Source organism: Medicago sativa, chromosome 2 (genome assembly GCF_051527215.1).
Source record: "Medicago sativa cultivar Bolivia chromosome 2, Bolivia_mono, whole genome shotgun sequence".
Lineage (NCBI taxonomy): Eukaryota > Viridiplantae > Streptophyta > Magnoliopsida > Fabales > Fabaceae > Medicago > Medicago sativa.
In genome coordinates, this window is record NC_140750.1 from 12,620,599 (window position 1) to 12,645,730 (window position 25,132).

The 25,132-nt window shown below is 33.6% G+C and overlaps 4 protein-coding genes and 1 pseudogene across 5 annotated transcripts; 4 read left to right on the top strand and 1 right to left on the bottom strand.

Annotated features, from left to right (window-relative positions):
* Positions 1-488: 488 nt before the first annotated feature.
* On the top strand, positions 489-3,166 carry LOC146944641 (uncharacterized). Its single transcript, XM_085743011.1, has 6 exons — positions 489-787; positions 1,309-1,355; positions 1,961-2,048; positions 2,440-2,573; positions 2,673-2,771; positions 2,855-3,166. Exons 1-6 carry the CDS (start codon positions 502-504, stop codon positions 2,933-2,935), a joined length of 735 nt encoding a protein of 244 aa, XP_085599137.1. The 5' UTR covers positions 489-501; the 3' UTR covers positions 2,936-3,166.
* Positions 3,167-5,968: 2,802 nt separating this feature from the next.
* Positions 5,969-9,738, bottom strand: LOC146944642 (lysine-specific demethylase JMJ29-like; annotated as a pseudogene). The gene is made up of 12 exons (XR_015026038.1): positions 9,619-9,738; positions 9,365-9,499; positions 9,208-9,285; positions 8,956-9,088; positions 8,808-8,871; positions 7,982-8,654; positions 7,269-7,598; positions 6,868-7,170; positions 6,704-6,780; positions 6,537-6,621; positions 6,295-6,414; positions 5,969-6,177 (listed from the first exon to the last, which is right to left on the bottom strand). The product of XR_015026038.1 is annotated as a lysine-specific demethylase JMJ29-like (transcript).
* Positions 9,739-12,632: 2,894 nt separating this feature from the next.
* LOC146944643 (Tetratricopeptide repeat (TPR)-like superfamily protein) lies at positions 12,633-15,020 on the top strand. The gene has a single exon (XM_085743010.1). The coding sequence runs from the start codon at positions 12,672-12,674 to the stop codon at positions 14,973-14,975; it is 2,304 nt and encodes a 767-aa protein (XP_085599136.1). The 5' UTR covers positions 12,633-12,671; the 3' UTR covers positions 14,976-15,020.
* A 1,250-nt stretch (positions 15,021-16,270) lies between these two features.
* Positions 16,271-18,451, top strand: LOC146944644 (transmembrane protein, putative (DUF1068)). The gene is made up of 3 exons (XM_085743000.1): positions 16,271-16,590; positions 17,407-17,430; positions 17,826-18,451. Exons 1-3 carry the CDS (start codon positions 16,407-16,409, stop codon positions 18,146-18,148), a joined length of 531 nt encoding a protein of 176 aa, XP_085599126.1. The 5' UTR covers positions 16,271-16,406; the 3' UTR covers positions 18,149-18,451.
* A 2,993-nt stretch (positions 18,452-21,444) lies between these two features.
* On the top strand, positions 21,445-24,682 carry LOC146944645 (F-box protein CPR1-like). Its single transcript, XM_085743001.1, has 2 exons — positions 21,445-22,817; positions 24,226-24,682. The coding sequence occupies exons 1-2, from the start codon at positions 21,613-21,615 to the stop codon at positions 24,263-24,265; spliced, it is 1,245 nt and encodes a 414-aa protein (XP_085599127.1). The 5' UTR covers positions 21,445-21,612; the 3' UTR covers positions 24,266-24,682.
* The last annotated feature ends 450 nt before the right edge of the window (positions 24,683-25,132 follow it).

Consider the following 25,132-nt stretch of genomic DNA (forward strand, 5'->3'; position numbering starts at 1 on the left):
AGCCAGCCACATTATAACTTAACAAAAAGAATAACAATGTTACATCCTTAGGATACCATCATTAATTAATTTAATTAAAAAATTAAAACCCCAAAAAATAACCGGTAAACACCATAGTAGTTCTTGTCTTCTTGATATTTTAGAGCGAATCAACATTTTAAATTCATTCATTAAATGATATATGCGGTCTATAATAAAGATCATATACATAATTAATTGAATAAATCTCAAATATTGATTTTTGATTTTTGCTATAATAATGACTGGAGGATGTAGTAATTATTAAAAATAAATATGCATACAACTATTTTTTCTAAAATAATTAATTATTGTGAAAAATATACAAACAGCAAAATAATCCCTAAAAAACCACCAAATCCAATAAGGAAAGAAATTGACTCCCCCAATGGCCCATTCAATAATTTGCATCAATCAATCATATTCTTATTCGTACCTATAAATGCGCGATGACATGGCATTTACGATTTATTACGAATAAAAATGACATCATCATTACAGGGCGGCGCAGCGGCGTCGCTAAAGGCGGTGCTCGATCGTGTCCACCACGCCGCCGAGAGATCGAACCGAGACGTGAAAGAAATCCGGGTGGTGGCGGCGAGTAAGACGAAGTCAGTTTCTATGCTCCGGCAGGTGTATGACGCCGGACACCGTTGCTTCGGTGAGAATTACGTTCAGGAAATAATTGAGAAAGCTCCTCAGCTTCCCGAAGATATTGAGTGGCATTTTATTGGGAATTTGCAGAGTAATAAAGTTAAGCCTCTTCTTGGTATGTCATTTTATTTTGATTCTGTTGAATTAATTTGATAATGTTATGTTTAATTTGAAGTAATTTGAGTTTAGGTGTTTTAAGCTGGAAGTAAATTTGATGTGTAACTACTAACTAGTGTAGAACAATCAAAACATAGACATGTGTAGAAGAACTTTACTTTGATTTTAGATGATAAAGTGCCTGTTTGGTATCGCGATAGTTTTGCCAAAATCACAATGCTTCACCTTGATTTCGGCAAAACCATTGTGATACCAAACATGTTCAAACACTAATTAGACCTATAAAGGTACATTTTTTAACTGGTAAAATTTCACTATGATAAGTGATGACATATTTTTGCTATATACATATATATACTCTAAAAAATGTTTAATTGTATGTTTGGCTTGTATATGCAATGGAAACTTTGATTGTTACTTAGATTCCACTTTTTTTGTATTTATGGATATAGGTTCGTTATATTTGGTTTGTTATGGAGGAGTCTAATATGTTTTGTTTCTTATTTGATATTTCTGTAGCTGGTGTTCCCAACCTTGCTTATGTAGAAAGTGTCGACGATGAGAAGGTAAATATTTTTGTTTCTTAATACTTTGGTAGGGAAGAGAAGGTAGGTATATTTTCCAAGTGTGTTCAAGGCTTCAAGCTAATGAGTACAAATAAAAATGTAAATTTTACATAAAGTTTACATCTGGGAATGGAATATACACTGGACACGGAAAGGGTTGAAACACAATGATGAATTTTTCATCCTATCATTTTGTGATTTCTCTTGGAAAGTTAAATTGTTTATACATTTGATATTTGATGATGAAAGTAAGTTAAATTGTTTATACATTTGATATTTGATGATGAAAGTAGTCTATATATAGTACAGGTTATTTTTTGACAATAACTTTACAGAAGGGCCTTAGATGTGTGCCACACTAACTACTGACTTGAATTTACTACAACACTGTCATTAGTTATCTATTTCTTACGAATTTTGTTCTGAGAAATATAATTTTATTCAAAATGTTTTAGAAAATAGACTACCCAAAATGTTCTATGAAATAATGCATTTTGGTTTAGTGCAGTCATGATCTTAGCGTTTATTTTTTTATTTTTTTTATATTGCATTGCAAATGATGCATGTTCATTTCTGATTTTAGTTCTTTTTTTCTTTGCTAACAGATAGCAAACCTTCTTGATCGCGCCATAGCCAAAATTGGCAGGAAACCATTGAAAGTTTTTGTTGAAGTGAATACAAGCGGAGAAACATGTAGGTTACACCTGATAGATTTGCTAGCCAATTCAGAATCTACTATCACTTAATAAAGATGACTTGGTTTTGTTGGAAGATTATTAGCCCAAAATATTTTAACATGGCTTCTAGTAAACTGATATGAAAATAGGACCACCGTAAGAAGAAGAAATAGTCCCCGATTCTTTTATAGAAATTTTGTTTATCAAATCACTGATTCCAGCATCATAGGTAGCGTGAATATGTAACCAATATTTATTGTGATGAACTGCTTGATTTAAGAGTTTGCAGGTTTAGAAAATGTGCTATAACTGTTATTCTTTTTGCTGTCTTGTGATAAAATGTTTTTGCAAGTGTTTTCGGTTTGTTTGTGATCTCAAGAATGACAATCAACTGATATTTCTTGCAGCTAAATTTGGTGTTGAACCAGCACAGTGTCTAGACCTTGTAAAATATATTGTTACAAATTGCCCAAACCTTGAATTTTGTGGCCTAATGACAATTGGCATGCTGGATTATTCATCTACCCCAGAAAATTTTAAGGTGACGACTATGCATTTTGACCTCGTTCTTTGGTATATTCGATATTCATTATCTAGTCTTGGTAATTCTCCAAACTAAATTTTATTTTGTGTATTCTAGACATTATCCAAATGTAGAAGTGAAGTTTGTGAGGCACTTGGAATATCAGAAGCACAATGTGAGCTGTCAATGGGAATGACTGCAGACTTTGAGCAAGCTGTAAGGAATAGTTTTCTTAAAAAATACACGGATTACACAACGTCGTTACATTTCTTTAACTCGAGAACACTCTAATTTTGTAGATTGAGATGGGAAGTACAACTGTTAGGATTGGAACCGCAATATTTGGAGCCAGAGAGTATCCACCGAAAGAAGAGAAGTAGCTGCTTTCATTTTGCAGTCTTATTTAGGTGATATTGTGGTGCTTATCGATTCATATGTCAAAGTCGTAGAGCACCCTAAACAAATTATTTTGGCTGGAAATAAATATGCTATTGAGCATGATGTGTTTTCAGAATAATCTTCAACTCTGAATTTTATGTATTGTTGCTTGTAAAATGTAAAAAACAACCTTTTTATACTGAACCAGAACTAAGATAGTATACTTTTAACTATGATGATAATCTTGAAAGGTCACAACCTTGTATGACTATTATGGCAAATTTTGTTATCATCTTTTGCACCCCGGACTTGGAACGTTCATATTAGGACAATAGTTACTTTTGAATCCAACTGTTGCGACAGGAACTTAATAAAATGAAAAAAAACTGAGAAATTCTTATTGAATGAAGGCCTCTCTAAACTTAATACTCAGGTTCTTCAAAAGAATCTGGATTATCCCACAGGAACCCCCAAACTATCTAAATATAAATACTTCATAACAAATTATTAATCAATCAATTTAATTCCTTCATCAAAATGTCACTTTAGACAGAAAAAAAAATCAAAAGAACCAACACATGTACCTTGTGTAGTCTCATTTTACATAAAAATAAGCATAAAACCTTTAAGTTGTGTTGGTAAATTAAAAAATTAAAAAATAATAATGAAAAACGGGGTAATAATCTTTAGTTTAAAAGACTAAATTGTAATAAATACAATTTCAACAACATTTCCTGCTCTTTTAATCTCGGCCATACACAGATGCAATGCATGAAGAAGATGTTGAATTGGGGTTGGTTGAAGATGAAAATGCTACAAAGGAAAGGAAACTAAAACACTTCCCTTTTTTTTGCATTACAGTGCACTCTTTATTTTTACGGGATGTGCATTGTGATACTCGCGCGTCAAACCATCATCTTCACAACTAATTTGACATGTAGCGAGTGTGGGTCCCTCGGTTCACTGCAGACTGCAGTAATAAAAGCATGCATTCACGCAGTCATGACATCCGAGACCGTTCGGACTGTGCAAATTTAAAGGTTGGAATTTTCATTTAAAAAAATCATAAATGTGTATTACAAAGTGTAAAATGACAAGTAATTTGCATTAACTGGAAGAATGTACATATACAGAGCAAAGGAATGAAAGAATGATGTGTCTTTACATCTATCACTAACTAACTTAAATATAAGTTGACTAAGCAATCCTTGAATATATAACATCAATAAATTTAAGCTAATATACCCCACAAACTAAACCAAATATGTCAATTAAGTTCAGTTTGGACAACAATGAATTAAAAGCAGAGGGAAGCAAAGACTTTGGGTGAATGTCAGCAACTTAGTTGGATACTGAGATTAATTGGATGTCATCAGTCTGAACTCTGAACTTTTTGTCGAACTAAGTGGCAATCAATTTATCTGTGCTTAGTCCTCTCATGAAATTTTGGATTTTGGGAAATGGAAATGGCTGACTTGCTGTCACAATATAACGGAACTGGACCAGCAAGCATGCATTTCAGAACTTGTAAGATGTAGATAAGCCATTGAATCTCTCGAGTAGTAAAAGCCAATTCCCGATATTGAGACTCAAAACTGGAGCAAAAGACTGTCGGTTGCTTCTTAGACTTCCTAGATATCAATGAAGGGCCAAGAAACATTGAATACTCTGTAACCAGGAAACATTGCATCACTAAATGAAGACAACTTTATATTAGAAGATGCAAAAAAGAATAAACCCTTCCTAGGAGAGCCTTTAATGTAATGCAGAACACGAGGTACAACTGCATAATGTGCCTTAATAGAAGCTGAAACAATCTGGCTTTATTCACAAAAGTAAGATCAGGCCGAGGGTTTGTAAGATAAATCATGTGACCTATGAGTCTGCGATAAGCTGCTGGATCAGATTATGCAGGCTTCCAGTAGCTGAAAGTTTGAGGTTAGGAGCCATTGGTGTGGAAGCTGGTTTGCATGCTAGGATGCCTGAATCATCTAAGTCCTCTAGTGCATATTTTCTCTGGCAAAAAGAATTACCCTTAATGGACCTTGCAACGTCAAGACCAAAGAAGAATTTAAGTTAGCCAAGATCTTTGATCAGAAACTGATTGTCAAGCATAGATTTAACAGAATTAATTTCGTCAAGATCATTACATGAAAGAACAGTGACATCTGCATATACAAAGTAGTATGGTGATTCTTGAACCAAAATGTTTAACAAAAAGGGAATAATCAGACTTTGATTGCAAGTATCCAATTTTCAAAAAAGCCAAAGTAAGCTTGAAATTCTATTGTCGACTGGCCTGCTTAAGTCCATAAAGAGACTTGAGTAAGTTGCCTACTTTGTTAGGTTGAGAAGTCTTAAACTCTGGAGGTATGGCCATGTATACTTGGTACTGTTGAGTGTAAACTATATTGCAAGGGCAATCTCTAAAGTATTTAGGGGGGGTCTGGGTCTGGTATACTTGTGGATGCAGAAGCAGATTCATATATATAACTGTCTGCAAAAGTGAAACAGATGTACAAGGAGGATATCTAATAATATCATTGGCTAGAAGAGGGACATATGTACAAAGAGGCAACATCAGTGGAGTTTTTGTGATAAGGAAGACAAATAGGAAAATTATAAGTGGTAGAACTATGAGATGTAGATGCAAAAATAAAGGGAAATGTGTTCTCATTGAATATTACAGGTCTAGATAAGAAAAATTCTCTATTAAGAATGTCAGATAAGATGAAGCCTTTAATACCTTCTTTATGGTCTAGAGGAAAACGAAAATGAAGAGCTATGAAAACTCTTATAGTAGTAATTATACATTAATTTAGATACAAAACTTTAAAATTTATGCTACGAAAACTTTGTGATTAATTTTACCAGTTTGGAGCGAGCGCCATTGACAGTGAAGAATAATATGATATGAAAGGAATGATGACAATTATATAATGTAATGTGTGTAAAAAAGAAAATCTATTTATGTGTATACAGTACACAAATATTTGTCTCAATAACAAGAGAATAAATGACTAATGTTGATGCCACTAACTCTCTATTTACAATTTCACATAACTTTTTTACTGCTAATCAATTTGAACTATCATGTTCTGAAAGAATAGAAACTGTAGCATCTATGTCATCGAAAAATGAGTCTGGTATATTGAAGCAACATTCAAGCCAGTGATGAGCATCTAATGAAATCTTCTAATGCTTGTACAGCTTGGTCAACAGCATAGACTATTATCTTCTTTATCTGTTCCATTAAAAAATATCAATCAATTATTTCTCTTTTTCAACTTAATTAGTTTGAAACTCACATCAAAAGAAAGAAAGACAAAAAGGAATATGTTATAATATATATTCAAATCACCTCAAGTTTGTCTTCTCTTGCCTTGTGATTCTTTGGAAGTTGTCGAAACTCTTCGGTTAAAAGCATGCAGATATGCACATTTTCTGGTGAAACAAAGTCGGCAGCAACTTTTGTGCATGACTGCAAGATTATACAAATGATTAGTGTTATTAATTATAGATACAATCAATTAACAACCAAATACATGTATTTTTTCTACTCATTTTAAGTTCAAAGCGAGTATATGATAAGAGATGTTTGACCTTGAGATTTCTGACTTGGTGTGGACATCCAGCAGGAATAAATACTGCTTCACCAAGTTTCTGCTCAAATGTCCAGGTTCTACACCTGTAATTGATTAAGAGTCATTGTAAATAACAATAACTAATTGCATGATGCATTGAGGTAGAAAGTTTAAAATTCTATATACTAACCAAACTCTTCCTTTAGCTTCTTCTTATGCTCAATAGTCAAATAAAAACATTGGTCATGAATAGGATGGACAACCTAATTAACCAACAAAGAAGTTAGTGGGACTAAAACAAGCAAAAATTAAGATAAGTAGAATGTATATTAAATGTGATAATATAGTACCTGTTCAACTGGAGAACAAAAAGTATGCCTAAATTCTTTGGAGTGTTTCCTTAAATATGCATCTAACTTTTCAGTATCTTCTCTTCTGAATATGTCCCAAAGAGCACCACCAGTTTCTGTTTCTTTTGAGCACACTTGGACTTCATTTTCAAACAAATTTCCATTAATCTCCAAGGGGTCTATATTATCTTGAGCACGACCCTCTTTCCGATCTTGAGCCTTATGTGCCCTTTTTAATTTTCTAATAACAGAATGTTGTTCATCAGTTAATTTCCCCTCAGTTGTATGAGTCAAAATATTCACCTGTCAAATTTATTGAACAAAAAGTTTAGAAACAATAAAGTAAATGTGGTGCAATTTTATACTTTGAAAATTACATAACAACTTATAATGTAGCATACCGCATCTGCCATATCACAGTGAAGTTTTGTGACAGAATCTCCTCTTCCAAGTTCTTCTTTGATTCCATAAGCAATATAAGTTTTTGGACCCAAATCAGGCTTTATGACATGTGGGGGCAACTTTGCAGCAAGGTTGAGGATTCCAGCTCGAGTTTCGCTATACTCTTGAAATGGCAAGCAACGGATAAACTCATCACAATGGCGCGGCAAAAGATCTTCAAACTTGTCAGAAGGTGGCCAATCTTTTAGCTTGAGCATCTCCGGCCAAAGATTTTTATATGTTCTTCCCTCCTTGTAACCTTTGAAGAATTTGCGAGTGTTAATTTCTACCTGCAATGGTTGAAAAGGATGAATATTGGCCCAAATATATGCATATAAAGTTAAAATACTATAATATTAAGAATGAATTAGATTTTGAAGCTAAATGGTATTCTAAAGCATGAGAGAAAAACACTTTTAAAGCATAGGGAACTTTTTCCACCCGAAACATGACTTTAAATGTACACGCCTGAAGGAATAAAACGTAAATATTGTGTCGTCTGAAAGTACACTTTTAAAAATACGTTTTTTTTTAGCAAGTGAGTCGGAAAAAGTTCCTCCAATTTGTTGTAGGCCTCATTAATATGCCATAGACTTACACAATTCAAAATCAACCATATATAAAAAGAAGTTTACTAGTATCAAATCACCAAAATGAGCCAAAGAATTCAAACCTCACAACTAGCCAAGCAATCGATGGCTTTTACTTCTGACTTAGAATTTGCGCTGACACCTGAAGCCAAATTTGCGCACAATGCTCTCCAAGTAACCATAGGCTCCCAACTCAAACCTGTCCCTTGTTTAAGAACATCACAAACTATAATTGGTTCACCATTCCTCCAATGCTTTCGAAATTCAAATAGCATTTCTTTTATAAGGTCACTTGACAATGGGCGGTAGACATTATTCTCATTCTTGCAACTTGACACTACTTCTTTCTGAACATTCATTTTCTCTTCAATATTGCAAAAATACTTCATGATATACTGAGCTTTGGTTATCAAATCAGATATTCTCCCATTTGGAAGCATGCGTTTCAGCTCCATAACACAACCACAGCCACAACCTCCAAGTTCTTTTGGAGCACATTCAACACTTCCATCACTATTAGCATTCCATTTGGTGAATGTCTCAACATGGCCCTCTGAATTGTTTGTATCAAAATTTGTTTGTAGAGGATCACCACCATGCATGTAATCATAACCTCTATTTTTGTATTGAAACTTCATTTCAGAGCGTGGTTTAATGCTTCCATTGCGTATTTCTTTGCAACAACTTAGGCAGATTTCAAATGAACACTTAGGACAGCTTCTATGAAAGTCAATAATCGAAGTAGCGCAAAGATTACTGCTCAAAAAAACAAAAGACGATAAGCAAAGTATAGTATGAATTATGAATCACTCATAACACGGACATCATACACGACATTGACACTCACACGTTAATGCCAATAATGATTTGAAAAAATAGAATAATTAAGGCAGAGTAAAGACAACATACCAATAGATGCGCCCATCATCAAAGCATAGAGTTTGAGGTATTTCAATGTCAGAACATGATTTTCCTGCTATCAAGTTTATTGTTAGTGATATGTTCAAAGTTAAATATATATGAATAAAAACAAACAAAAGATAAAGTCTAATACTACCTTGTATTATAGCTTCAATCTCTTGTTCTTGACTTTGTTCTTCAAAAATTTGTTGAACAAAAGGAAGTAATAACTTGATTATATATTGGTGGTGATTAGCTCTTTCACAATCTGTGATATTCATATTAGATGTCTGAATGTAAAAATATAATAAAATTAGATGGCTAAGTTGGAAAATTATACTTGCAATCCTAATTAAATCTTCTATTTCATAAGAGAAACTAATCTATGGGACATTATAGTAAACTAAACCTTGATAATTCCTCTTGAACATAAGCAAACATTGCAATTGCAATTCTTACAACAAAAGGGACACCTCTCTGCAATATCGTGCAAAAAGGAAAAATAGTTAGATTTTGCAAAAGTTAATTCATGAACTATATGAACAAACCCTTAAATGTTTGTAAATCATGATGTAATCTAAAACATACCATTGTTTGATGCACCTTAAACAGTACAATTTCTGACATTTTGTACAAGGTACAAATTCTAGCCTATCCTTTTTCATACATTGATGACATGCTTTGGAATTTTGTTCTTTAACCTGTTAATTAACACAAGTTACATTTATTAAACTACCAAAACAAATTATAATGCTTAAACTACCAAAACAGTTATCATATAGTATACGAGTCCAAATGAATAAGTGAAAAGGGTACTAACCATTATACTATTCAATTTTCTAGCTTTGCTTCTTGACTTTGCCTTTGAAACAAATATAACTTCTTTATCTTCTTCAAAATTGTTATTATTCAAGAAACTCTCTTTATATTTTCTTTTCATGTTTTTTGAGGTGGTAAGATACTTATTTGATTTTGCAACATCAAGTGTACAACATTCTTCAACCTTTCTCTTTGTGTTCCTTAGAACTCCATCTTATACTCACTTTGTTGTTGGTTTGATTTTCCATGTCTCGCAAATATAAACTTCATTTTTTTGGGATCAAATAAAAGCTCCGTTATTGCTGTAGAAAGAACATGAAAATAAATTAATATTGCAAATTCAACATGATACTACCACCATCAAATTTTCTTTAATAATACAATCATGTTCATGGCATAAAAAGTGAGCAAAGCTACTCAGACCAGAAAGAGCGCAACACAAGAAAAACACACTAAACACGTACGCTACTATAGTAACAGAAAACACAGCAATAAACCATAGATGCCAAGCTACTCAGACCACACACATGCTCCAATAACACTACTTGGCACTTGCCACCACAAAAAACCGAACCGAAAAGCAACCGCGCAGAACAGAAACAAACAGACCAACCCTAATTAAGCTCCACAAAACAGGAATCAACCATATGATTCAGTGTTGGTACTATTGTAGTCAGAAGATATACAAGGATCACATCATTATAATAATATCATGTAATATAATGTTAACATATTAGAGAAACTACCATGAGATCAAACCTGCATCTTGATTGATTGATGAATGAATATATACATGTATGTTGCAAGGGGGTCAAATATATTCTTAATTTTCTTTACAATATAAGATGCATGTTTCATCCAAATTCATCTAGGCAGAACAGTAGTAGCTACTAACTAATATATTTCTCGCATGAACGATATACCTGTTATCTTGAACGGAAAAACCTATGCCGCTTTTGAACAATGATCGTTTAAATTCTAGGAAAGGGATGTAGGATAAGTATATTTAAGGTCACATATATTTTTGTTTGTTGAAAGAATACACTGTTTTAAATTAAAAGTTCCGTGATCCAAAAGTTTCTCTCTTCCTGTTATCTATCTAAAAAAGATAGTAAGATTTATTCTTCAAATTGTTTGACATAAAAACAAGGGTGATATTATTTCACCTCAAAAAAAGGGAGATATATTTCTACCATTATACAATTTAGCATTTAGACGGGTACTCTGTGCCCGTCTGTCCCATTATCTTATTGCACTAATGCGTATAAATTTTGAACATTAGTATTTATGAAATTTTGATTAAATTTATTTTGATTTTAATTAAAATTATAGGTATAAATAATAGATATTTTGTATTTTTCTATATACTTTCGTATTGTAACAAACAATATTTATACTTTTCAATGATATCAACGATATAACAAATTCAATATCTTTTAATATAAATTCTTATCTTTTTGAATGACACCAACAAAAAAAATTCTTATAGTCAAATTTGTTTAAGAGTATAATTGAATGGAGAAAAAGTCAACCCAAGACGCATATTTTCTGTATATATAGATATATAATATAGATGCAACTAAAAGTTACAAAAATATTTAATATTTAATTTTTTAGTTGAACTTTTGTTGGACGAATTTATCCGTGATAACTTAGTTATTTTTTAAATTTTAATATTAGATTTAAAATTACGTGGTTAATAGTAAATTTTAAAATTAACTTTCTTTTTGTGCTAATCCGCCAATTCTCAGAGGAAGTGGACTTTAGTAATTTAGAGTTCGGTCGTGAGTTAAGTTAAGTCCGGCAAAAAATTGTTATATCTAAAAATTGAACTCAACACTTTTTGTAATTTTTTTTCTTTCACAACTTCTTTTAAAAACCAAAAAAACATCACAACGAGAATATTTTGGTTTTATCTAAAAATTGAACTCAACATTTTTCGTAATTTTTTTTTGCAGAACAAGAATATCTTCGTTTATCTAAAAATAAAACAATATTTCTACCAAAAAAAAATCTAAAAATAAAATAATATCCAAGTGTCAACTAAATCATACATGACTTGTCTTTAAAATTCAGAAAGTTATACCCTATACCCCAACATTTATACCTTCACCCAACAAACAATTAAAATTTCCAATTTTACCCTTTTATCTTTTGACTTCACCCCCACAAAATATTTCCCACTTAACTTTTGTTTCTGGAAAACTCAAGATAAGTTGTTCGGTTCAAAAACATAAATGAAAAGATATCCAGAATTATCTCCTCTAACATCGCACGATACTCTCTCTGAAGGTTGAGATTAATCATGGTCGAGAAATCAATAGGCCATAACTCGTAACACCATCCAAAAGAAAAAATTGGAGCATCAACAAAATTCGAATTTGTCATCTTGTTTATTGAATCATGTAATTCAATCCAAGACAATTTATTGAATTTGTTGGGATCAACACTATTGAATAATGTCATCTTGTTTCAAATTCGTTAGTTTCAGTGTTAGCATCTATGAAATCAAAAACCAATTAAACCTAATTACCATTTGCAATAAATAAATTACTTTTGTTTCTTTTTTCATTGACTTTTATTTTCCAGATTTGTGATCATATTTTGTTCCAATGCACTATTGCAACTTGTAATATGATTTTTTTTTTTACAATGGATGAATTTTGTTTGTTAATTATCATTTTTTATACAATTTTTTTTTTTACGAATGGCTACACCATTGTTGAGAAGTGCCGCACGCCGTCACACTCAATTTCTCCACCACTATTTTTGGAAATCCTGTGAAAATGTTACGGTTTAGAATTTGGAGAAATATGATATGATGAGTTTTAGAATTTGGAGGAATACAATGAATTTAAGTTCCGGAAATCTTTCTACAATTGTTCTACTATACAATTTTGACAGTTCCTGAAAATATTTTTTGGGGGTGAAGTCTAATGAGAAAAAGGGTAGAATTGGAATTTTTGATGGTTTGTAGGGGTGAAGGTATAAATGCAAGGGTCTAGGGTATAATTTCCTAAAATTCAAACCCAGCAACTTCATAAGGAATGGATCATGTTCAAATACAAACCAAAATCGCACTCACTCTTCATTCTCACTGCTCAAAAACGCTTCATAGCATTACTACCACACCCTCCTTCTTCTTCATCCACCACCCATTCATACAATGCAATCATCAACCGCCATTCAACCCAAGGCGCTCACCGTCAAGTTCTCATCACCTACACATCCATGCTCAATGCAAATATCCCATCCGATGCATACACTTTCCCTAGTCTTCTCAAAGCATGTTCGTTTCTTAACCTCTTTCGTCTTGGTATTTCACTTCATCAACGCGTTATCGTTGATGGGTTGTTGACAGATTCATATATTGCATCTTCATTGATCAATTTCTATGTTAAATTTGGGTATAATGACGTTGCACGTAAAGTGTTTGATTTTATGCCTGAGAGAAATGTTGTGCCTTGGACTACGGTTATTGGGTGTTATTCAAAAATGGGTGATGTTCATGAGGCTTTTTCTTTGTTTCGTCAAATGCGTTATGAGGGAATTCAGCCCAGTAGTGTTACTTTGTTGAGTTTGTTGTTTGGAGTTTCGGAGGTTTCTTATGTGCAGTGTTTGCATGGTTGTGCAATTTTTTACGGGTTTATGTCGGATTTGAACTTGTCAAATTCTTTGCTGAACGTGTATGGGAAATGTGGAAGTATTGAAGATTGTAGGAAATTGTTTGAATTTATGGATCGAAGAGATGTTGTTTCGTGGAATTCTATGTTATCTGCATATGCTCAGATTGGGGATTTATGTGAAGTTTTGTTGCTTCTCAAGAGAATGAAGGTACAAGGTTTGGAGCCTGGTTTACAGGCTTTCGGGTCTGTGTTATCTGTGGCGGTATCGAGAGGTGATATGAGATTGGGAAGGTTAGTTCATGGCCAGATTTTAAGAGGTGGTTTTGTTTTGGATGCACATATTGAAACATCATTGATTGTAATGTACTTAAAAGGTGGGAGCATTGATGTTGCATTTAGAATGTTTGAGAGGAGTTTAGATAAGGATGTAGTTTTGTGGACGGCGATGATCTCAGGCCTTGTGCAGAATGAGAATGCAGAGAAAGCACTTGAAGTTTTCCATCAGATGTTGAAATTTAGAATGAAGCCGTCTACCGAGACTATGGCTAGTGTGATTACAGCTTGTGCACAGCTCGGGTGCTTTAATTTGGGGAAATCGATTCATGGTTATATATTAAGGCAAAAATTGTCATTGGATACTGCTGCTCATAACTCTCTTGTTACCATGTATGCAAAGTGTGGCCACATGGATCAGAGTTATATTGTATTTGATAGGATGAGTAAAAGGGATTTAGTATCCTGGAATGCCGTAGTCGCCGGATATGCTCAAAATGGCTATATTTATAAGGCCTTTTCCCTTTTTAATGAAATGAGGACTTGTCGTCAAACACCTGATTCAATTACAATGGTCTCTCTTGTTCAAGGGTGTGCGGCCACCGGGCAACTACACCCCGGAAAATGGATCCATGGGTTTGTAATAAGAAATGGTCTTAGGCCTTGTATTTTGGTTGATACTTCTTTGGTAGATATGTACTGTAAATGCGGTGATTTGGATTCTGCTCAAAGATGTTTCAACCTAATGCCAAGTCAAGATTTGGTTTCCTGGAGTGCCATAATTGCAGGATATGGCTATCATGGTAAAGGGGAAACTGCATTGAGGTTATACTTAAAGTTTCTAGAAACTAGGATTAAACCCAACCACGTGATTTTCCTCTCAATTTTATCTTCTTGCAGTCATAATGGACTTATCGATCAGGGCTTGAACATTTACGAATCTATGACTCGAGATTTCGGGATTGTGCCAAATCTCGAACACCATGCTTGTATGGTGGATCTCCTCTGTCGTGCCAGGAAGGTAGAGGAGGCATATAACTTGTACAAGAGAATGTTCTCAGATCCTGTGCTTGATGTGTTAGGCATAATCCTTGATGCTTGTCGAGCAAATGGTAATAAAGAACTTGGTGATACAATCGCCAATGATATTATCAAGCTAAGGCCTATGAGTGCTGGAAATTATGTACAACTAGCACACTGCTATGCTTCAATAAACAAGTGGGAAGGAGTGGGTGAGGTATGGACTCACATGAGATCTCTTGGTTTGAGGAAAATTCCTGGTTGGAGCTTTATTGACGTACATGGAACCATCACTACATTTTTCACTGATCATAACTCACACCCTCAGTTCCTAGAAATAGTGAATACCATGACAATTTTGAGAGAGGAAATGAACAAAATGGAGGAAGTGGACCTTAACTTTGAAAGCAACCACACCCATTGTTATAACATATGTTGAAAAGTTAGTATGAAACATATTTATAAATCGATCATTTAAGTTCAATTCTTCCTTGATGTTTAGTCTTTGGCTATTTTGGTCTATTTTTCTTTTACTATTTACTTGAAAATGATGAATTATCGGTAAAATTAGAGGTTAGCAGACAAACTAGCTAAATAAATTAACTGTTGAACTAACTTTTAAATAAAAAATAATATTTGAATATATTTAAATTTCATCAAGCAATGTTAAACATGACAAACATTAATTTAAAATAAGCTAATTGACATATAACAATATATATTGAAAATGCTTAAATATTTCGACAGTAATAGACATATGTCTATAGGGCTTAATATTTATAATTTTAGTTAATAGTGTCTAAAAGAAAATTTTAATTAAAATAAATAAAGATGCTATGAGAGAGAAATAATAATACTATTATATTGAAATCCATATATCAACTATACAAACACATTGAGAGAAATAAATAGAATGATAAGTGTGATATATTGATGATGTGATAAAAAGAGATAGAGAAAAAGAGGTGTTGAACTAATGTTAGAAAATCAAGTGTACATATATTATTGTTGATATTAATTACTTATTTAACATGAAAAATGAAATGCCAAAGGCTGACTCACACTTGTGAGTGAGATAATCAACCTTAAATAATTAAAGGGTTAATTATGTTTCTAGTCCCTATAAAATAGCGACCTTGTAAGTTTAGTCCCTACTTAATTTTAATAGCATTTTTAGTCCCTATAAAAAAAATTTACTTATAATTTTAGTCCCTGCTAAAACAAAGTTTGATTAATTATCCTTAAACTCTTAAATTTTTGAACGATTTTTTTGAGACAAGATTAAAACACTATGAAAGGTTCGTTTACTAAAATTTAGAATTTTCTGACATGAAATGAATTAAATATGAATTTTTTAAAACGACAAAAGTTAAAGATAAAAAGTAATAAAATCTGGATGTAGAAATCAAATTTTGCGATAATTTTTTGCGGAGGATCTTTTAGTAATGTTCTAAACATGTCTGCAAAAAATTGTTCAAAAATTTAAGAGTTTAAGCATAAATTAAACAAATTTGAATTGAGTAGGGATTAATACTCAGTGCAGAAAAACAAAATTAGGGACTAAAAATGCTATTAAAATTAAGTAAGGACTAAACTTACAAGGTCGCTATTTTATAAGGACTAGAAACATAATTAACCCATAATTAAATTAGTTAATTATTATTAATCAAAATTAATCAATAATAACAAGAGAATGACCAAAAAAACAAATAACTATAGTGAGACGCAGTAATAACTAAGAGAGACACACGTAGGCATGCATGTGGGTGAAAGGTGAGAGTGAGAGAGATACGCAAATCTTGAAACTGAATTACCTTAACCAACTCAAAATCCTCAAGATCCTCTTAATTTGCTGCTGAATCCAGAAAAAATGAATAGGAGGCAGCAAAGAGCATTCAAAGTGTTGTTTTGGATTATGGGAATATGTCTAACATGTTATCTTGCAGGACCACCTTTGTTTTGGGCACTCAACGACACTCTTAGTTCCGTTTCTTCTTCTTGTCCTCCTTGTCATTGTGATTGTTCTCTTCAACCCCTTCTTTCCATCCCAGAAGGTTTCATTTTCTTTCTCCTTTAAATCTCTATTTTTTTTTTTCATTAAAAAGATTATGTGTGATTAAATAAGAAATGACAAATAATGTGTTTTGTTTCTTAAATAATGATGTTTGGTTTAAAACATAGACACCTACCAAGGTTGGTCTAATTGTTTAGAATGAGACTCATATACCTGGTAAAGGCGTAGGTTTAAATATCTTCACTTATATTAATATGTAAATTCTTGTTTGAGTGTTTCTCGACTCTGTTGAGACGACATGACCCAACTCACCTAAACTTTACGAGTGTAAAAGAAAATATAGAGTATTAGAGTTCACTCTAACTGCTAGTCCATATTGGAATTTTAGGAAACTCATTTATTGGGATGATATGTAACATATGTTGATACATTGGATAATAAATTTCATCCGTGAAATACTATTTTGTTATTAAAATGTTAAAATTGAAACATATACTCAAATTGTATGCAACTTTGTTAATCATAGTTTTAAATTGCATTATCAACTGCAATTGTGGCGGCAATATAACAGTTCCAAAGGCCTTCGGGACAGCATCACAACTGGATTGGCTACATTTTACTGCAATATAAAGATTCGCATTGTAACTGCATCCGCAGTTTATAACATGTTGTTAACTGTTTGTTCTTTTAGATGCATTTTAAATTAGTCTGCTGATCAATTACAGAGTAATACAACAGATTCTGTGGTCATATGCAATAGTCTGTTGAAAAAGTCTTTGGTAGATTTTGTCTCTTGTGTTCATACAGTGATTGGTGTTTTGCTAACGTGGTGTCTCTGCTTGTTTTTTCATTGCAGGATTGAGCAACAATTCTATTTTAGGTTAGTTCTCTTCACTCTCTTACACTAAAGAAAAACAATAGGTATGAGGTGATGATTATAATTACAATTTGACTATCAAGGAATTATAATTATATATATTTATATCTGATAGACAAATTTTAGTAAGTGAGTGATGATTATAATTTTATTTGATACACTCTTTGGTTTAAGTATCTATGTATCTGTCAGACTGATCTGATAAAGGATTAGAATAATGTGGTTGAAATTAAAATTCTAGCAAGCTAAAATTAGAAGTTAGAATTCTATTTTAACTTGTGATTAAAATACTTAAAATTCTAGCAAGCTAGAATTAGAAGTTATTATAAATTGAACAGTGTTGAAATCTCTTTTCATCCATGGACAACTTCAAATAATGTGGTTTAATTATATTATAGATTGCATGAGGCAAGATCCAGAGGTGAGCGAAGAGGCTGGGAAGAGTTTCATGGATCTTTTGCATGAAGAATTAAAGCAAAAGGAAGCCGAAGCTGAGAGAAAACAAAGACATGCTGACATATTACTTTTAGAGTCTAAGAAAATAGCATCACAGTATCAAAAGGAAGCTGATAAATGCAATTCAGGGATGGAGACATGTGAGGAAGCTAGGGAAAGAGCCGAAACAGCACTTGAAAATCAGATGAAAGAAACTGCTTTGTGGGAGCTTAGAGCTCAGCAACGAGGATGGAAACCTACCAAAGAGGATGGAATCCTGCCATGAAAGCTCTAGCACATTTTTGAGCAATGAGTACAAATATTATCATCTCACTTGTCTACCTAGTTACTTTTTACATTCATTGATTTTTTTAATTATTTTGAGGCACTTGATATACTATTTAATGAGAAATAAATTCATAAGATTCTTTTTTGGTTTTATTATGTAGATTGTTATCTTTTGTTAAGTTGGGGCTGAACCACTGATCAGTCATCCACTGGATCATTGAATTTCTTGAAGTTCACTTTGTAACGAGCAGTGAATTATTAACATTGTTAATATAGCTTTAGTCATGAACCTTAACTTGCATTCCTATAGCCGTTGTTTAGACTTTATTCGAGAATTTTTATTACGTGCTTATTTTCTTGGTGTCATGGTAGCAATAGATACTGTCTTCTCGAAAGGCTAGTTCAATTTTTGGCTCGAAAGTGATTCACTTATAGAACTTCAGGTTTTTAATTCAAGGCTTCGTCCCTTATATGCTTAGAAATAGGTGGACAATTGTCTTATTTTCAAACCCAGATTTGTTGTCTCTTGCTGAACCGACTACTCTCACTTCCTGACTCGCGCAAAAACTCTGTTGCTAAACCATGAAACACTTCTCTCGTTACAACAACCCTCATGCAAAATCCAACTCACGAAGAAACTCTCACGTGTGAATCACTCAGTTAGTACAACAACCCTTTGTATTTGTTAAAACATTGTTCCGGTGTATTGAATCCATCTGCAAAAGGCTGAGACGTTCTTATACTATTGAACTGTTTCGCAGCTGAGCTTCCCTTTTCTCACTATTTTAAGTCTCTAAAACCCATCCTGTTTATACCTTTTCCTATAGAAAATGTTTTGTCGTCTACTTTGATTAATTTAAACGTTGCTAGTTTGTTTATATCCCGTTTATAGGTTTAGTAGTGTATACCATTTGCTAGTTTATAGCTTTTGGAGGTTGAATGGGAAAGAAAGATTCTTGCTTACCAAAGATCAAAGTCAAAACTGCATCTGCAGGTTATTACAAAACCTTTATTTCACAAAAATTTTCAAGCTATTTGTGTTAAAAACTAACGGGGACTGAATGGTTTTAAGAAATGTATTTCACTTAGATATTTTAGAATTTAGAATAAGTGCAATAAGTTCACAAAAATGTTTTATGTTATTAGACATGTTTTGAAAAAAAAATATCCAAAAGAATGACCTGCTACTTGAATCCTTTTTTTATGGTCATGGAACTTTATGATGATATTCTTCTCTGATACAGTTCCTTCCATATGCTTGTTGGTTCATTCCTATCTCAGGACAAGAATGATATTCTTTCTTATATAAATGAAAGTGCAAAAATTAGTTCAACAATATTTAAAACACACTAATTTTTCTTACAAAGTTTATTGTCATAAAATTTGTAAACAAAGTCAAATTTTACCTGCAATCTATCATAAACCACCCCTCTGTCATAATTACAAATGAGTACTTAGCTATGTGAAATAACCCTTTTTGATTGTGTACAAGACCAACATGGAAAGATTATCTCATTATTCAAAGTTCAAACCATACATTACCATAAAATCAAAAGGCATAGTTTTGACTTGTTCTTGCATTTTGTGAAAACTTATCCTTGTCCTCATTTACTTCCATATGACTGTATGCTATCATGAATATTGAGAATATGTACGGAAAATTCTTCGCTTCAAAGTTACAGCTATAGCAAATTATCAGTCAGGTCATTTTCAGCTGTCCTTAAAATTCTTACCATTGCTACATCAAATATAAGTTAAACTGTTATGAACAAATGATGCAGTGAAAGGGTTAGACCTCTCAAGTTTGTGTTCCAAGAGAAACATGAATAATACCTAAATCAAACATAAGTGATCTGTACATGTTTTTTAACTCTTTTTGTGCAAAGGGGTTTTTTACCAAACTAATATGCTGCTTAATGAGACTTTTGCAGTTATGATTTGAAAACATAATGCTAGTTATTATTATTACTAACCCATCATATATTTGTCATTTCAGAACTTTCGGAAAATGAGGTGTCAGAGGAGGGAGCTTGAAGACCAATCCGAATGGGCTTATCACTCGCCTCCTCAAAGCTAAATATTTTCTTAAGACTGATATTTTTGGGGCTCAAATTTGTCATAATCCTAGTTATTTTTGGAGGAGTATTTGGTCGGCTAAGACTAAGAATTTGGTGAGTGAAGGATGTAATGGAGCATTGGGAGTGGAGCTGCCATCTCAGTACTTGAAGTCTTTGTGTGTGGCCAATGTAATTCATCAGGACACTAAAGCTTGGAATTTTGATGTGATCCATACTATTTTTGATTCAGCTACTGCTGCAAAAAAATTGCAGGTTCTGTTGTTCGAAACAGTTCGCCAAGACAAGCTTGTCTGGAAGGAGGATAAATGTGGCCATTACTCCATTACAAGTGCCTATTGTCTCTGCATGACGAATTTCTTGGATATGATATGAACAAGTTTTCTGTAATGTTGTCAACATGATGTAGAATCATCAATATGATGTTGAAGTTCACCGGAAGTAATGATTTTGGGTTATGGAAGGTCAAGATGAATGTAACGAATATCGAGGCATAACTCATCCTTACAAAACCGGCTTGTACGGTGAGGAGTGCCTCTTTATAAACTCTTCTTAGGAATCCTATCTATCCGATGTGAGACTAAATCCCACTGAGTGTTAGCCGCTAACACACCCTCTCACGCTTCAGCCCGGTCAGCCCGGTCCAATGGGCCTGAAGCGTGGACGATGCTGAAAGCCCAACGATAGACCCGATAGGCTCTGATACCATGTAACGAATATCGAGGCCTAACTCATCCTTACAAAGCCGGTTTTGTAAGGATGAGTTAAGTCTCGTTATTCATGACAAGGCACTTGTTGTGTACTCAAATTTATCTCATATGTTGATGTGGTTAGACGAAACTCAATGTTGAACAAATTGCTCAAGATTTAGGAAGTGTTTAAAGGTTTGAGACTTAGGAATCGATCCATGGTTCGTGACTTAGGAAGTGAACTGACTATGAAATAGAACCCAAATGCAGAACAAAGAGCAAAAGAGACATGAGACACAATGCATATTGTCATAACACACTTACAAGTTACAATCATTCAAACACAAGACATTCAACACTCAAATTCATCATTATCATTTTTTTTTTAACCAAATTCATCATTATCATTTTAATAAGTGCTAGTATATTTTTGTATAATTATCATTATCATTTTTTTTTTTAACCAAATTCATCATTATCATTATTTTACACATATATGTAATGATGTAATATTACCTCAAATGAAGAATATGAATACTCAGAACCACAATGATGTGGCAAACAAACATTCAACATCCTTACACTCAAAATATACCAGCACTTATTAAAAGTGAAACCCTCTTTCAACCTCTTCTTCTTTTCTGTTGTAACGAAAAACCCTAAACCCTCGAAGTGAAACCCTTCCTTCCTTCCTTCCGATGGCGGGGGATGTTATTCCGTCGGAAATACTCACTGAAATCTTGTCCCGCTTACCAGTACAATCACTTCTCCGATTTCGATCAACTTCAAAATCACTTAAATCCATAATCGATTCTCACAGCTTCACTAACCTTCACCTCAAAAATTCCCTCAATCGATCCTTAATCCTTCGACACAACTTCAATCTCTACCAACTCCAAATCGATGATCATGATTTCTCTGATCTAACCACCGCCTCGGTTCCACTCAACCATCCTTTCTCCGGTAACAGCACCAAAATTTCTCTTATCGGTTCATGTAACGGCCTCCTCGCCATTTCCAATGGTATAATCGCTTTGACGCAACCTAACGACACCAGCGAAATCACAATCTGGAACCCTAACACTCGTAAACATCACATTATCCCTTTTCTCCCTCTTCCTATCACTCCTCGTCCTCCATCTGACATGTACCGCTACTTATGCCTTCACGGCTTCGGTTTTGATCCATTAACCGCCGATTACAAACTCCTCCGAATCTCTTGGTTAGTCACTCTACAAAACCCTTTTTATGATCCACAAGTGAGACTCTTTAGCTTGAAAACAAACTCGTGGAAAATAATTCCTACTATGCCGTATGCTCTTCAATATGTTCAAACCATGGGGGTTTTTGTTGAGAATTCTATTCACTTGATAATGACAAAGAAACTTGATGAGTCATACCCTTGTTTAATTGTCGCCTTTAACCTAACACTTGAAATTTTCAATGTGGTTCCTCTTCCTGTTGAAATAGGAGGTGAAGAGGTTAATAGTAATAGTAATGAGAGTTTTAAAATGTATGTTACTGTTTTGGGAGGGTGTCTTTGTATGACTGTGAATTATGAAACTACTAAAATTGATGTTTGGGTGATGAAACAATATGGATCTAGAGATAGTTGGTGTAAACTTTTTACTTTGATTAACTCGTGTTTCACTTCACATTTTAAATCTTCGAGGCCTTTAGGTTATTCTAGTGATGGAAGTAAGGTTCTGTTCGAAGGACTTGAGGTTTTGTTGGAGGTGCGTCATAGGAAGCTCTTTTGGTATGATTTGAAGAGTGAACAAGTTAGTTATGTTGAAGGAATTCCTAATTGGAGTACAGCTATGATTTGTGTTGAAAGTCTTGTACCACCTTCCTTCCCTGTTGATAATTGTAGGAAGAAGGAGAATCGTACGAGCAAGAGAAGGTTACTTCTTATTTATTTTCTTAGTTTTTTGAGTTCTTGCTATATGTATTCAATGACCCATCGTATGATATATGTAGTTAAACTCTATGCTAAAGGTCAAATTGAATTCTTATCCCATAGGACAAATTCTCTAATTACTTTGAAGTTTATACCTTTGTTTATGTATATGTGACAATCATAGTAGTTAATAGCGGCGCTATAGCGGCCAATAGCGGCCGCGCGGTGCGGTGCGGTCTAGGACCGCTATGCAATAAGCCATGGCGTAGCGTTATGAGATAGCGGCGCAATAGCGCCGCAACACTGCATAGCGGTTTTGCACTCTTGCACCGCTATTTCATTTTACGTGAAAATACAAGATTCTCCTTGGTTTTAAATAAAAAACAAGGGTATTTTTTGTCATTTTCGTCAAACCCTAATTAATAACTTCAGTTTCTCTCTTCCTTCTTTCATTCTTTACGGCGCCTTTCAGATCTGTACGCATCTGCTCTCTCAAAAAACTTCCTCTCTTCATTAAATCTTCTCTCAAAAGCATCAGATCTGTACCCTAAAAAGCATCCTCTGTTTTGTTCATCCTCTATTCTGCTCTCTGTTTCCTTATTTTTGTTGTTTTTGTGGACAACACAGTCATGGCAGCTTCCGCTTCTGGTGTTCAATCAAACTCTGTGTCTGTTGACTCATGTGCTCAAAGACATAAGTGGACCGGTGATAATCTCGACATTGTTTGGCAATTTAATCACTGGAAGGATCCCAGCTTCTGGTGTTCAATCAATCCTAAATACTTTTATAGCAAACCAGAAACTGAGACAGATCCCAAATTGCTGAGAGGTTTGCATAAATGCATTGAGACACTTTGTGAATGTAATGAAGTGGCAGACTTGGTTACAACTCAGTTGGGACAACTCAGAAGTTACAAGTGATATATGTTTGTTTATAATTTATAGTAGTATTTATTTTTTTTTGATAGAAGTTTATAGTATTATTTATATAATTTGTCCAAAAAGTTATATGAAATAGCGGTCATAGCGCTAGGCGCTATCCCGCTATAGCATTTTTGGGGTCGGCCGCTACGCGCCGCTATCCGCTATTAACTACTATGGTGACAATGTGTGTGTGCTGGATTTCAAAAGAACAAAAAATTGACAACAATGTATGCCATGTGTTAGTTTAAGAGTTGATATTGAGATCTTCACTCCTAAATAATTATTTTGACAACCTAATTTATGAATGTTGAGACTATTCCACCCTGCCGTGGTATGTAAAGAGGAGAAAATTGTTATATAGAAATTGGCCTACCATGAAATTACTCTAAATTTATGCATAGTTCCATTCAAAAGCATGGTTTTTTATCAACTATTCTTTTGTGATATTGTTGAATTTACTTCAATGAGATTCATTTTTTTCCCCACAGGGACGACTTCTTGTCCGGAGGATTTAAATTGAGATTGTAAGGGGTTAAAGGACCTGTGATGTGCAGCTGAAACAGGATGCTCAAGTTGTTTCTTGTGATGGAATTAGTCACCTTGGTTTGTGGAAAAGGTTGAATTTACAATGAATGGAGCTGCACCCATTTTTCTCCCTCTGGCCTTTCTAAAGGATCTTCTGCTTTTGTCTTTTACTTCTAGACTCTAGTAATGTTGAGAAAATATGGAAGCACAATGAGGTTGGTTAGTGTATGAAAAGAATCTTTTATTTCCATTATTGTTTCTAAATTCCAATCTCTTACAACATGCTTAAGAAAGCACAATGTGGTTGGATATTGTATGAAGAGTATTGCTCATTTCGTGCGTGTTTGTTTGTGTGTGATGTTGTGTCCCCTCTTCACTGTGTGTGTAAGTCTTTGTTCATTACTGCGTGTGTTTTCCATCATGTTGTCGCCGTCTCTGTTTCTCCTCAAATTAGGCTCTTTTTTTGTTGCAAATTGAATTGATTTTCTATGCAAATTGAATTGATTTGTGTTCGTTGGCTACTTTATTATTGCATGAAAAGTATTGAGTATTTTCTGGTTCTGTTGTACGAAATTTAATCATTATGCTACAAATAACGTCTTTATAGAGTTTAGCACGATGCTGCTGAAATTGAATTCTTTTTCTGTATGTAAGAATTGGATTTTGGCCTGCTAGGTGGATGTTTTGTTGTATAACACTTCATTACGTTCTGATGCAGTATTCAGTAAAATGATGATTTAGCTGGTACGAATATGATATTATATGATAGTGTGTACTGTTGTTATAATCAATGGAATGAAACTGTCTATTGCCATTTGAAAAGTGAAGTTAGGATTGGTCACTGTACTTGGATATAGACTATGGTGGTTG